The sequence below is a fragment of the Panthera pardus genome, unplaced genomic scaffold (genome assembly GCF_024362965.1).
Source record: "Panthera pardus isolate Hobbes unplaced genomic scaffold, ASM2436296v1 HiC_scaffold_20, whole genome shotgun sequence".
NCBI classification, from domain to species: Eukaryota; Metazoa; Chordata; class Mammalia; order Carnivora; family Felidae; genus Panthera; species Panthera pardus.
This window is the reverse complement of record NW_026526766.1, coordinates 87,591,740-87,603,938: the sequence shown is the minus strand read 5'-3', so window position 1 is coordinate 87,603,938 and position 12,199 is coordinate 87,591,740. Positions and strand designations below refer to the sequence as shown.

Below are 12,199 nucleotides of genomic sequence, written 5' to 3'. Positions count from 1 at the left end.
AGGTGATACTCATAAAAGGAAACTTAGAGCTTTATGATACATATTAAAAATTAAAAAAAAAAATTTAAACTATTTCCCGTGACTCAGAATAGGGTTTGGTTCATTGGTCTGATGTCGTATGATGGGTGTAGAGTGTCTTTTATGGAAGCTTCTGGAAGTTGGCCCGCTACCACCTGCAGAGTCACTTGGGTTAAGCTTTTAACGTCTTTTTGAAAAAATTTGTTAATGTGTATTTATTTTGGGGCGCGGGAGAGGGAGACACAGAATCCGAAGCAGGCTCCAGGCTCCGGGCTGTCAGCGCAGAGCCCCACGCGGGGCTCGAACTCACGAACCGCGAGATCGTGGCCGGAGCCGAAATCAAGAGTTGGATGCTCAACCGACCGAGCCACCCAGGCGCCCCTAAACTTTTTAACATCTTGACCCCCTCCGAAGGTTCCTTGAAGCCAGAGTTCAAATTAAGAGGGCTCTGTGGTCCTAGAGATAACCCCAGCATGGGGATCCCTTACTCAGGCTGCTGTGGGCGGGCCTCCGACACCTGATTTCAGGAAGGGGGTGGGATCTTGCTGTATGCAGCTTTGAGGCTCGGCTGCTCTCGTCATGGATACCAACTGGATGGATCTGGTTTCTTAATAGCTGAAAGGGGTGTGTAGGAAAATTTCCAAAGCAGTTAACTGTGCTTCTCCACGGGGTGAGCGAACGACAGCCCCGCAGGACCCAGGATGCCAGCTGTCGCTTTGGCTTGCGTGAAGGATGCGCACAAGGAGACCTCTGGGTTCGCTTTGGTTTTATTGTCGTTTGGGGCAAGGGGAGGGGTCAGGATTGATTCACGTCTCTCAACGGCTAAAGGCAATGGGGAGACACCAGGCAGCATTCAGAAGAGGCGACTGAGAGTTTAATAACCGTCTCTGGATGACACAGGACTGGGTAGCGGAATTCTTACAGAGTTTTAAAGAAGGAAAGGAAGCCCCGATGCTCCCCCCCCCCCCCCAACCCAGACGTTACCCGATCTTCCCCTGCTTAACCTTCACACGGTTCCCAGGGCGTCGGGAGAATACACTTAGCTCGTGACATTCACCTTTCACCGTGTTCTGCTCATTCTTGGTTTTTTTTTCCCCTCCCTCCAGAGATGCCATAACAAAAATGAAAGATGTTTACCTAAAGAATCCTCAGATGGGAGACCCAGCCAGCCTGGATCACAAATTAACAGAAGTCAGCCAAAATATAGACAAACTGCGGCTAGAAGCCCAGAAATTTGAGGTATGAAAAAGCTGGGGTTGAAAAGCTCTGTTGAAAAAAAAAAAAAGAAAAAGACAGAAACGGGGGGGGCGGGGGGGGGGGGTGGGACGCGGTCACAGAGCGTCTGGCACCGGCTGGAGATTCAGCCAGAGGTGTCGGGGTGGGTCTCAAGGGGTGGGTCTCGAGTTGTCGAGTTGTCGTAAGAGGGGAAATGGTCGTGCACTGAGCGTCCTGCCCCTCAGCACGCCCTCGGTCCGTTGTGTCTCCTAAAGCCGATGCCGATCAGAGTCGTATTGGGATCCACAGTGCTTTTCCCGAAGTGCCTCCCTTAGTTGATCCTGCTTCATTTTCTGTTGGTCATGGAAACAACTGGAAGAATGTAATCGTCCGACACCGCCCGGAATCAAAAAAACTTAAAAAAAAAAAAAAATCAATTCCAATGTGTTATTGTTCTTTCAAAGGCCCCATTATTAAAGGGTTATGTCTGTGAAAACCGGGAGGAGACACAGATCAGAAGTGAGTGGGAAATACAAATAATAAATGTTTCAAGGACCGAGAGAGGAGCACTCAAAGGCTTCTTTTGCCCCCAAACGTGAAGGCTACAAAACACGGAAAGATACATTAGTAACCGATCGTTCCGGTCAGAATAGGTGATTTGCAGCCACGAAGGGTCAACGGGGGCGTTTTTAAAATTCTTCCTGGAGCCCATCCATCAGTTGGTACTGTTTTTGAGTCTCTAGAACCTAGAAATGTCCTTTTCTGATCACTTTCATTCTCGCCCCTCTCTTACCCTGTTTCAAATGTCGCTGAGGGCAATTTTTTCTACTTCGGATTTCCTATATGTACGTTTCTTCCCTATTCAAGAGAGTGATCCTCCCCAAAAAAAGGAAGCGTGGCTTTCAAACTGAGTCACTGCTTACGTGGGGCAGGATCCTCCTGTTTCCCCGTGTGACCTCGAGGTCACAGAATTTTGGAACCAGAAGGAACTGGAAGTAACGCATCTGAAACCACACGGCTGTTTGCAAAAAGCCCGAGAGTGTGACGCGGTCCGGTCCCGTGTTCTTTCCGCCCCATTGTCACAGCTGCCTCAGTGCCTTTGCTTCTACGTCTCCAAGGTGAGACGAGCTAGAAGCGGTGGTACAGCCAGGTGCAAATACACTGGAGGGACACACACCCCCCCCCCCCCCGTCGCCACCCCTCCCCCCCATGGAGTCCTTCTGGAGTCTCAGCTTCAGTGACCATCGGGCAACCCCAGCTTGGGGCCTTAGGACTCCACGGTCGGGCCCTGAGCTGAGCTCAGACCAGGGCCTTTCGTCACTCTTGCTCGCAGGCCTGGCTGGCCGAGGTGGAAGGCAGGCTGCCAGCGCGCAGCGATCAGGCCCGGCGCCAGAGCGGAATGTACGAGGCCCAGAACCCGACCACGGTCAACAACTGCGCTCAGGACCGCGAGAGGTACAGTATCTCCCTTGTGTTCGCTTCCCGATTCTGGAGGCTGGAAAGGAGCGTAAGGTCGTTTCCTGACACCAAAGCGCCCGTGAGGCCTGAGCTGCCCTTTCGCCACGACTCGGGTCCCTGATGCCGCGTGGGGCGGGGATGGACGGGCGGGGTGACCCGAGATGGTGTTCGTTAGCGGGGGACGGGGGGGGGGGGGGCGTGTGTGCAAGCACGTTGCTCGCACGGTGGCAGAGTCTGAGCCCTCACCGGGGTCGGTCGCTATAGTTGCTGTGTGCTTTGCTTTCTTGAGCAGCCCGGATGGCAGTTACACGGAGGAGCAGAGTCAGGAGAGTGAGGTGAAGGTGCTGGCCACGGATTTCGACGACGAGTTTGATGATGAGGAGCCCCTGCCTGCCATCGGGACTTGCAAAGCCCTCTACACGTTCGAAGGTGACATGGGCCCACGGGGTTCCCCGCTTGCACACGCTGTCCCTCCTCCTGCTGTGACCGGACCTTCTTCTGAAGCCTTCTAGATCTTTCTAGAAGATTCGTTCTGCTCAGAGTTGCCGTCGTCGTCGTCATCATCACGTGGCTGACTGCTGTATAGTTTGCCCTTCGGTCCACACAACCGAACAGCTTTGGTGGAGTTTACTTGCATCAGACAGTGTGGGATGATGATGATTTTTCATCCGTCCTTCCAGTATTTCTGGAGCCCCTGTCTTGGAAAGGCCCCGGGGGGGCGCGGGGATGTGGGTGGGTGTGGCTTGGCATCCGCCCCCGGAGATCAGAGAGCAGACACATTTGCAGCGTTTACCAGAAGAGGGGTACAGAGTGACAGGGGGACATCACTCTGTGGGGGGGGGGGGGGGGGAGGTGAGATCCCACCCTTAAGAGAACTCAGAGAACCCTCCAGGCTGCTGTACATCGGAGGGAAGGAGGGAAGGAAAGCATGGGCTCGTGCGGCTGGAGCTGAGAGGTCTTAGGAATAGGGGAATCTGAGACGAGAAAGTGGTACCTGTGCGGGGGGCCGGGGGTAAGAGCAGCGTTTGGATCTGGCTTGGCAATAACGGAGGAGCTATTGAAAGCATTTGAGCAGGGTGTTGATACCTTAGGATCTTTACTGTCACATGTGCAGGACCAATCAGAGAACAGGGACGGAGGGTTAGAAAGACTAGCCTAGCGTTGCCAGAACGATGTCCTGTAGAAAGCTAACGAGGATGCTGTGGAAGAAGCCATCCGAGCTCGGGTTGGTTTGGGGAAGCCCTGGAACGAAGGGATCTTACAGATTCCCTTGCCACAGACCAAATGTTGATAGTGACAAGAAAGCACCAGGTTAAATGTTGCCGATGTTGCCTCCTTCCCACACCTCGGCCCCACCCCTACGGCACCCCCTGTAAACAGCGCCCCAGACAGTCTGCGCTCAGAACGCTGTTTGAGCCGTGGGGGCTAGATTTTGGCAACTGTCTCCCGCAAACGGTCTTGGGGACCGCGATTCGAGAGTGGGCACCGAGATGCCGCGGTCAGCCAACCGCTCAGACTCCTGGCTGATGGGAAGCGGGGAACGAAGAGGGGGAGGAAAGCGGAGAGGGGTCCCGAAGGTGCCTTCCTGGGGTCCCCCTGAAGTGGGAAGGCAGGAGGAGGAAGTCGTGGTTTGGGATTTGTATTATTTGTAATAATAACATAACCGTGAGCCCGGCGGTTCAGGTGCCAGGGCAACAGGGAGGTGGACACAGATCGCAGGGAGAAGTGGAACCTTCGCTCCAGACAAGAACCAGAAAGGGAGAAAGAGAAGTAGGGATGTCGTCTGAAAAGGGGTCATCAAAGCCTTGGGACTTTGTTGTCCGCAAGAGAGAGGAAGAGCGGCGCAAAGATCCCTCCTCCCCTTCCCCGGGGAGACACCTGGCTTCCCCGGAAGGAGGGGAGGGCCCTCCCAGGAGGAACTGGAGAAGGGCCTTGGGGGGAGGGCCTAGAAGCTTCTGCGAGGGAGGAGGCCTTGGAGGGGAACGGGCGAGGGGGTGGGTGCCTCTGTTGCTGGCTGTCCTTTCTTCACGGCCAGGCTCCCCTGTGTGCCCCACCAGGATGCCGCGAGAAGCCTAAAATACTCTTGATCTTGCTTCCCCAGGGCAGAATGAAGGAACCATTTCAGTAGTGGAAGGAGAAACGCTGTACGTTATAGAGGAAGACAAAGGTGACGGGTGGACCCGCATCCGGAGGAACGAAGAAGAGGGTTATGTCCCCACTTCGTACGTCGAAGTCTATTTGGACAAAAATGCCAAAGGTGCTAAGACTTATATTTAATAACAACTTTAAAAAAAAAAAAAAAACTTAAAAAAAGTTGGCGTTGTCTCGCTCCACAACTATGACGGTGACAGGCAGTCCTTCAAAGTCTCGATGGAGGACACCCGCGTGCGTGTTGTCGTTGGGCCGGGCGCGGTGGGCATGTAGGCGTCTCACACCCGGCTTTCCCTGGCTAGTTTTGACGATAATCAAGTTTCACTCGCTAATGAAATATTATGTGGAAAGCTTCCAACTGCCCCCTTACGATGCTGTCATTTGCAATCCACAAACAGTCCTTCCTCTGGCAGTTACCTGTAGGCATCCAGAAAAACAAAGTTGCCCTTCTAGCTTCTAGTCGACGTTTCTGAGCTTAAAACGTCCACGCGCGTCAGAGGGGTGCCGTGAGACCTCAGCCCTCCTGTTTGTAGCATCTGTGTCCCGTTGAACTGCCCTAGGACGTTCCGTTTTGTAACTTAACACATTGAACTCCGCAAGTTGGTCAGTTCGATCTTTGGCAGTCGTCCGCTTTGGAAGAAGTCAGAAATAAAACCTCCCCCTCCTGGAGGAAAGAGTGAGGAGATTCCTATGTTGGTACTAAAAAGTGTGTCTTTTTTCCTTAAACACGTTTAAGATCGCGATTGGTTTCTTGTGATGAGCCTGTCACGGCTGCGTGATCCCAGACAACCCGCTAAAACCCGGAAAAGCTCGGTTAACGATTAACCAGTTGACTTTGCCATCAGACCACCCGAGCTCCTCCCTCTGCGGTTGACCGAGCCCATCAGATGCCCTGGTGCTGTTCAGATAACTTAACAAAAATCAGTGCATTTCTGTTGGAGCCTTTGTGGCAAGCGGGGGCCGTAGGCAGCTCACGCTTCCCCAGGTGGGGCCATAAATAGAACCTGGTTCGCCACCAGCTGCCTCTTACACGCAGACCCCGGCTAATCACTTTTCAAAGGTGTTTTGTTTTATTTTAATCCCTGGCATTCTTAAGACCAAAATTATGAATTTACGGACAACTGTTTGAGAATTGCTCGCTTGTTTTGTATAATTAACCATGGCCGGAGTAAAATAAAGCGTTTCACCGTCTTGAAAGGAATCTGGGTCACAAGGGGATTTGCATTTTTTAAATTGGCAAGATGGGTAGTGAAATTGATCACATGCATAGACGGGTACCCGAGCCCTAGTGCTTGTCCCCATTTCAAGAATCTACCCTGAGAGCCCAGAGAACCAGCTCAGAATAAAGGGGTCAGGTTGAGATTTTCCTTTTATTTGGCTTCGAAAACCATTTCATGTCTTTCCTACTTTTAAGTGGGAAATCAGCTCCTGGTTTTTACGTTGTGAGCTCCTTTTATAAGCTCGAGTCAATTTACAGCTGACTTTACCAAAAAAATTTTCATAATAAATAAGGCTGTATCTGAAAAGCAATCGCAGCTCCTGGTGGGGGCAGCACCTGGCAGGAGACAGGAGTGCTTTTGCTGCACATTCTAGCAGAAGGCACGGACCCAAGCGCACGGGAGACCCGAGATACTAAAATCCAAGCTTCTGTCCGCTGCTGGACTCATTTCGGACGATGAACTGCTTGCAGGAAGCAAATTAAACATTGAGAAGTCTTAAAATGGCCAAGACAACGTTAGCCTTTGAAGCCTCCCTTGGGAAGTATGACAGGGCATGAATTCTTTTTTTTTTTGTTTTTTCTCCCTTATGGTTTGTGCAGCTTTGATTCAGAAGATGGCTCAGTTGGTTTGCGGGGGGGCCTGGTGGCCGGTTTGGGCCGTGTAAATGAAATGATCACGATTTGCAGCTGTGTGCCCCGGGCCCCTAGCAGAGGCCGCCACAGGATCGGGGACAGCGCAGTGACACTTTGTAGCTCCCGTTTAGGCCGGTCAGCGCAGCCCCGGGTGTTAGAAGAAATCCCGCAACGATTCTCAAAGAATCAGGATGCCCATTTCTGCCCAGAGTGTAGACTCTGGTTTCCACTCGCCCAGTTAATCTGCTACAATAGAACAACAAGTCTCAGCTTGTTCCATGAAGTTTTCTCCTATTTTAGAGGCACACTTAGAGGTGACTAGTGTATACGTAGGGGCCGGTCTTCCCCACCTGGTTTCTAAATCTGGTCGGGACCCCCAAGAACACCCTCCCCCTCCCCCCCCCCCCCCCCCAGCAAACCCATCCCAGCCTGTGGACTGCTGCTTCCTGACGCCCAGAACTCAAAGCAGCTGTTGTGTGCCTGTGCACTGTGTGTGTGTGTGTGTGTGTCTGTGTGTGTGATCTACTATGTGACTATTTAACGATTGCCAAAATATTTAGACTAGAGGAGCGTCCAATGGGTCAGTTGGATTGTGACTTACCTTCTTTTATGTCCAATGGGTCAGTTGGATTGTGACTTACCTTCTTTTATGGTTTTTTTTTTTTTAATTGCTTTCTGTTAAATATGCCCGTAATCCCCTCCCCACCCCCACCGACCCCCCCCCCACTATATTTGTATATACTGCAATTTAAGAACTAAAAGGATGCTAAGAACTAAAAGGATGCCTTGAATTCGTTGTTTTACCGTTTTACTCTTTTGTCTGTTTGTTTTATTGGTGATTCTGCTGCCTAATGACCTTTTTTGTTTTTGTAACCGCTGGGGAAGCCGGAAGGATTAGGTCCCCCTGCCGGCTGCCTCCTCACTTGAGTTTATTGTAGACACTGGGGCTCTGAGTAAGTTTTGTTTGAATGCGGCCAACATGATTGTCTCGCTCTCCTTACCCTAAAAGAAACGAATCTGTCTGGCACCTTTCAGCTGTACCCTCGTATCTGCCTCTCTAATAAACGTATTTTTCTCAGTGTTGTGTATTTTAAGTGATTCTTCACCTTTCCGAGAAAATTATTCTGTGTAATACGGGTGTTTAACTCTTTTGTCTTCAGTAACGGGGAACTTTTCCGGCCAAATGCTTTTTAAAAATTCTGCCCTTCCCCGCCCCCACCCTTTAAAATGATGCCACCTTCTCTGTTTCTTGCCCTGTGTGCTCCTGAGGGCTTCCAGAATCCGCCTCTCTCTCTCCTCCTCTGCCCCCTCAAGATGAAGAACTTTCACTGTTCATTGCTGAGTCAACATTAAAGTGACAGGTTTTCCTTTTCTCGCCAAGATTGTACACTTTTGTAAAGCACAGAGAGTGTCAGCCGGGGACAGAATCCAGAACCGGGCCTTGAAATGCCTCGCGCCCTCCTGGGAACCTGGTCACGTTTTTTTTTTCCCCCCTTAGAAAGAGGGGGTCAGGGCGGGTGGGGGCAGCGTCTCCCATGCGGGCCTCTGTTCACCCCTGAAGGGAAGGCGGGTTCCCCAGGGAAAGTGGGAAGTGAAACCGTGAAAGTTCCTTATCTCAGACGTGCCCTGTGGTGACAGCCCCACTGTTCTGAAGCTGTCCCCCCTCCCGGGTGGTGCATTCTGGGAAACAGAGTGGCCCCCCCTGACCGCCTGCCTTCCTCTAAACCGTCTTTTTCTTTCTGTCTTTTTGTGTTGTAGATTCCTAGAGGCCTCGGGGAGCCTTCCCAGGAGAAACCCTCCGGTCTGCTTGTCTCCACAGGCCTGGGCGCCCGCGCTGGGCTGGACCGTGGCCCTGGACATCTCAGCCTGAAGTGACATTCTCCTCCCCACCCCGCCCCCCCCCCCCCTGCCACGTAGCTGCTTGCCTTTTTCTTTTTCTTTCCTTTCGACAGCATGCCCCTCGTGGCCCGGCTCCTTCCGTGGCCCAGTCCGGCCACCTCTGCGGGGAGCAGGTCTATCCCTGTCCCCACCACACACAAAGGGCCACGGAAGGCAGCTAGACACGTGTTCCCTCCTCCCCGGGCTCCCACCTCGGCCCTCAGTCTACCTGGAGCATCCTGGCCCGTCCATGGTTCACACTGTGCCTTTCGTGAAAACTTTGCCACTGGTCGCCTCCCCCCCCCCCCTGCCCGGGAGACTAACAAAAATCTGGACGAGGAAGGCCAGGTGCGCACCAGGTGAACTGAGCGCCCGAATGTCACTGACGTGTTCCCGTGTCCCGAGTCTGTTGAGTATTCAGTGGTCCTTTTCTGGTTATGGGTCCTCACCTCGCCCCAAACACTGGCCCTTGCAACATGTCATGGCCCGAGCGCGCCCACGGTGGCCACGGGGGCACGCACACGCATGCACGCGCGCACCCCCCCCTCTCCGTGCACGCTCAGTACACACGTGTTTTTATCTGGGGCCCGTGCTCAGTGGCCCGGAAAGGTCTGGACTGGACGTCCTATTCCAGCCCGGGGGCCGCGCACAAAAGCCTGCGTCCACCCGCCTTCTCCCTGTCGTCTCATTAATGAGCGCTGTGGACCCTGGCGCTTTATGAACGAGGGTCTCGCCTCGGCGTTAGCTGGTCGCAGGGCAAGAATTCCCGTCTTTCCATGAATTCCGAGATGTGCGTCTTAGGATTTTGGCGCTTTCCTCACCAAAGACCCTGTGCTGCCCGTGGCTCTGGCTTCTGTGTGTTCTCACGTGTTCTGCAGGCCACGGAGACTGGACTGCGTTTGCCTCTGGAGCTAGGTTGCCCGCCCCTTGCGGATCCTCGGGGACAACGTGAGGCCATGTAGCCTGTGGCCACTCATGCCTTAGAGCAGCGCAGCGTTCCTTCTTTTCTGGTGCAGAAACAGTCGGGAGAAATCACTGGCTGGGACTGTCTGTGGACGAGACCCCATCCGAAGCCCAAGAAGGAAATCGGGCCTCTTTCTTGTCTCGTTTGGCTTTTGGTAACTAGGCGGTCACCTCGGGCCTCCTCAATTTTTCTCGACGTTTACGAATCTAAGACCAGGGTGTCTTCTGGGAGCCGAAGGGACAGGGACAGGGACAGAAACGGGCAGGTGCTAAGGGGCTTGGGCCTGTGTCCAGCGGCCCCAAAGATGGCTCCTCTCAGCAAACCGGGGTTGACCAGACGCCTCCCTCAGAGCGGCTCGGCGACTAGAAACTTCCAGCAAGCAAACGCCCGGGGTTGAGCAAGTGAACCGAAGTCGCTTTGGGTTTAAAGGCGAGCCAGCGAGAGAGCATGAGCCGCCCCCCCTTCTGTCTCTCTGTCCTTCTGTCTGTCCCTAAAGGGGGCTACGCCCTTGGCTTGACGATCACCTGCCGGAGAGGCTGCGGCCACTGGCTGTCGCGAGGCTGCTACGTTGGCGGCAGGCCTCCGGTCCCCACGGTGGCGGCGCACCCGTGGCCGACTCCTCAGTCTCGCGAGAGGGCCGGCTTGGCACGTGACCCGGAAGCCAGGCGGCCAAAGGGCGAGGCCGGGGGGGCCGGGCTCCCCTGCGTCCCTGCAAACCTACAGGTGCGTGGTTAGTCCGGGCGGCCCCGGGGGCTCCACGGGCGGCTTCTGCAGCCGCCGGGTCACCAGGTGTCCCCAGGAACTTCTGAATCTCACCAGGCCAAGCTGACCACTCTCCACCCCACAGAAGATGCTAATGGTTTTTTAAATCGATTTGAGAGCCTCGGTAACGCATGCGCATTGCATCTTTCCCATCCCGGGTCAGAACAGATTCATTTCTCGCAACATAGGGGATACGGTAGAAGCTGCAGTGATGTGTCCTTTTCATGTCTGTTAAACCCGATATAGAATATACTCGTATCTTGTACCCCCTGCGCCTTCCTCCCCGCCCCCCCCCCTTCCTTCTGTACCACCTGCGTCCAAAAAAGAATGCATCGTAAGCACTTCTCAGTGTTCGGCGTGGGGTTTGCGCTGTGAGGCCGAGCTCATCAAAGGAAATAAGTTATTATGTGATAGTTGAGACGTATCGTTCACTCTGGGAGTCCTACTGGGAGCTCATCTATCTATTCGTACGGACCAGTTCACGTAGGGTAGAGACGCGGAATTTCCGACCTGCTTCCCGGCCTCCCCGCCCCGCACCCCCGATGCCTGTGGTTTCCCTGCCGATGCTAGAATACTGTTGTCGTAAGAATGACTAAGTTTTAAGGAGCCTGCCCTGACAATGACCTAAAAACGAAACGAAAGACAGGAACTTGTCATTTACCCCGTTTTTCCTTTGCAGGATAAAAAGGTATGGAAAGCCGTAATGGATTTTCCTTTGGATTTTGATGGCGCTCGCCTCGAAGCTTCCAGGCTGTGAGGCTCAGGCCAGATGAGCTGTAGCACAGGGGCCCCCTAATGCTTTCTGGTGACTTCCGTAATTACAGGAGAAAGTTTACTGAACGTGGAAAAAAAAAAAAAAAAAGTTACATCGATGCTAAGTATTTTTCCAGAAATCTTGGTTTCATACTTCCTCATGCCTCTGCCTCGTGTGCTTCTATCATTAAAAAAATCAAAAACAAAACTTCTTTAGAGAGTGATCCAAAATTCTATTTTAACCTGACGTTGAGCACCTTTAAACTTTTTAGTTTATTTGTGCGCGTGGCACTAATTCTAAGCTTGGAGGCATCTCAAGTGTTGTAACGGCCCATTGCCATTGTGAAGGTTCTGGAACTGCCCATTTGTCTCTGGAGATGGAATTAAACCAAATAAAGTGCTTCCATTGGAAGGCTTATATTGACCTTGTAACTATACGTTAACCCTCTTAAATGTTAAATAAAAGTATAACCTCTGTTACGTTGTCACGGGACTGTTTTTGTTGTACTGGCGGGGTGACCCGGGTCACGGAAGCAGGCAGGGCCCCTGCGCTGGGGGGCGCAGGCGGCTGGGCCCGTCCGCACCTCGCTGATTTACTGTGTGAACCCAAGACGAGTCACGTAGCCGTCGAGACTGGGGCCGGGCTCGCTCTGACCCACCCCCCCACCCGCTGGGGGAAAAGCTGCCTGTCGGGGACATTGTGATGAGAGATTCAAGTTGATTCAGTCCAGGGATCTGGGGAGGCTCCTTAGGAGCAGGAAGTTTGTTTTTCATGCACTTGGCAGCTACAGGTTTTCAGGGATCCTATGGTAGGAGTGGGGGGGGGGAGGGGGGGCTGGGAAAATGGGGCAAGTTTGCCGTTGGTTCACTGACGCTCTGCTGTGTCAGGTGCAAGTGCCCGGACCCACCCCCTGGCTAGTTTGGCTTCTGTGGGGCCGCAGACGGCGTGCGACATCGCAGGGTGGAGGCCCAGGCCTGCACGCACAGGATGTGCGCGGCGGGAGGCCGGGTCCCTACCGGCGCAGAGAATCCGGCCCCAGGCTCTGCGGGGGGGAGGTACAGCGGTTTGTGCCCACACCTCTTGGGGCCCTAAGGCTCCTCCGAGCCATGTTCGGAGAACATTCCCGGGAGGGAGGGAAACGGCACCG

At 53.5% G+C, this 12,199-nt stretch overlaps 1 protein-coding gene across 15 annotated transcripts in view; it reads left to right on the top strand.

The window, feature by feature from the left end:
* Positions 1 to 11,528, top strand: part of FNBP1 (formin binding protein 1) — a 139,829-nt gene extending 128,301 nt beyond the window's left edge. For 6 of the 15 annotated variants that reach the window (XM_053908425.1, XM_053908423.1, XM_053908421.1 and 3 more), the window contains 4 exons: positions 1,125 to 1,257; positions 2,567 to 2,688; positions 2,984 to 3,120; positions 4,793 to 5,533. In XM_053908425.1, coding sequence (XP_053764400.1) covers positions 1,125 to 1,257; positions 2,567 to 2,688; positions 2,984 to 3,120; positions 4,793 to 4,968 — 568 coding nt within the window. In that variant the 3' untranslated portion in view covers positions 4,969 to 5,533. Of the gene's footprint in view, positions 1 to 1,124; positions 1,258 to 2,566; positions 2,689 to 2,980; positions 3,121 to 4,792; positions 5,534 to 8,452 lie in introns of those variants that run through there. The other 9 variants (XM_053908416.1, XM_053908414.1, XM_053908412.1 and 6 more) reach the window with 3 other exon arrangements.
* Positions 11,529 to 12,199: the final 671 nt, after the last annotated feature.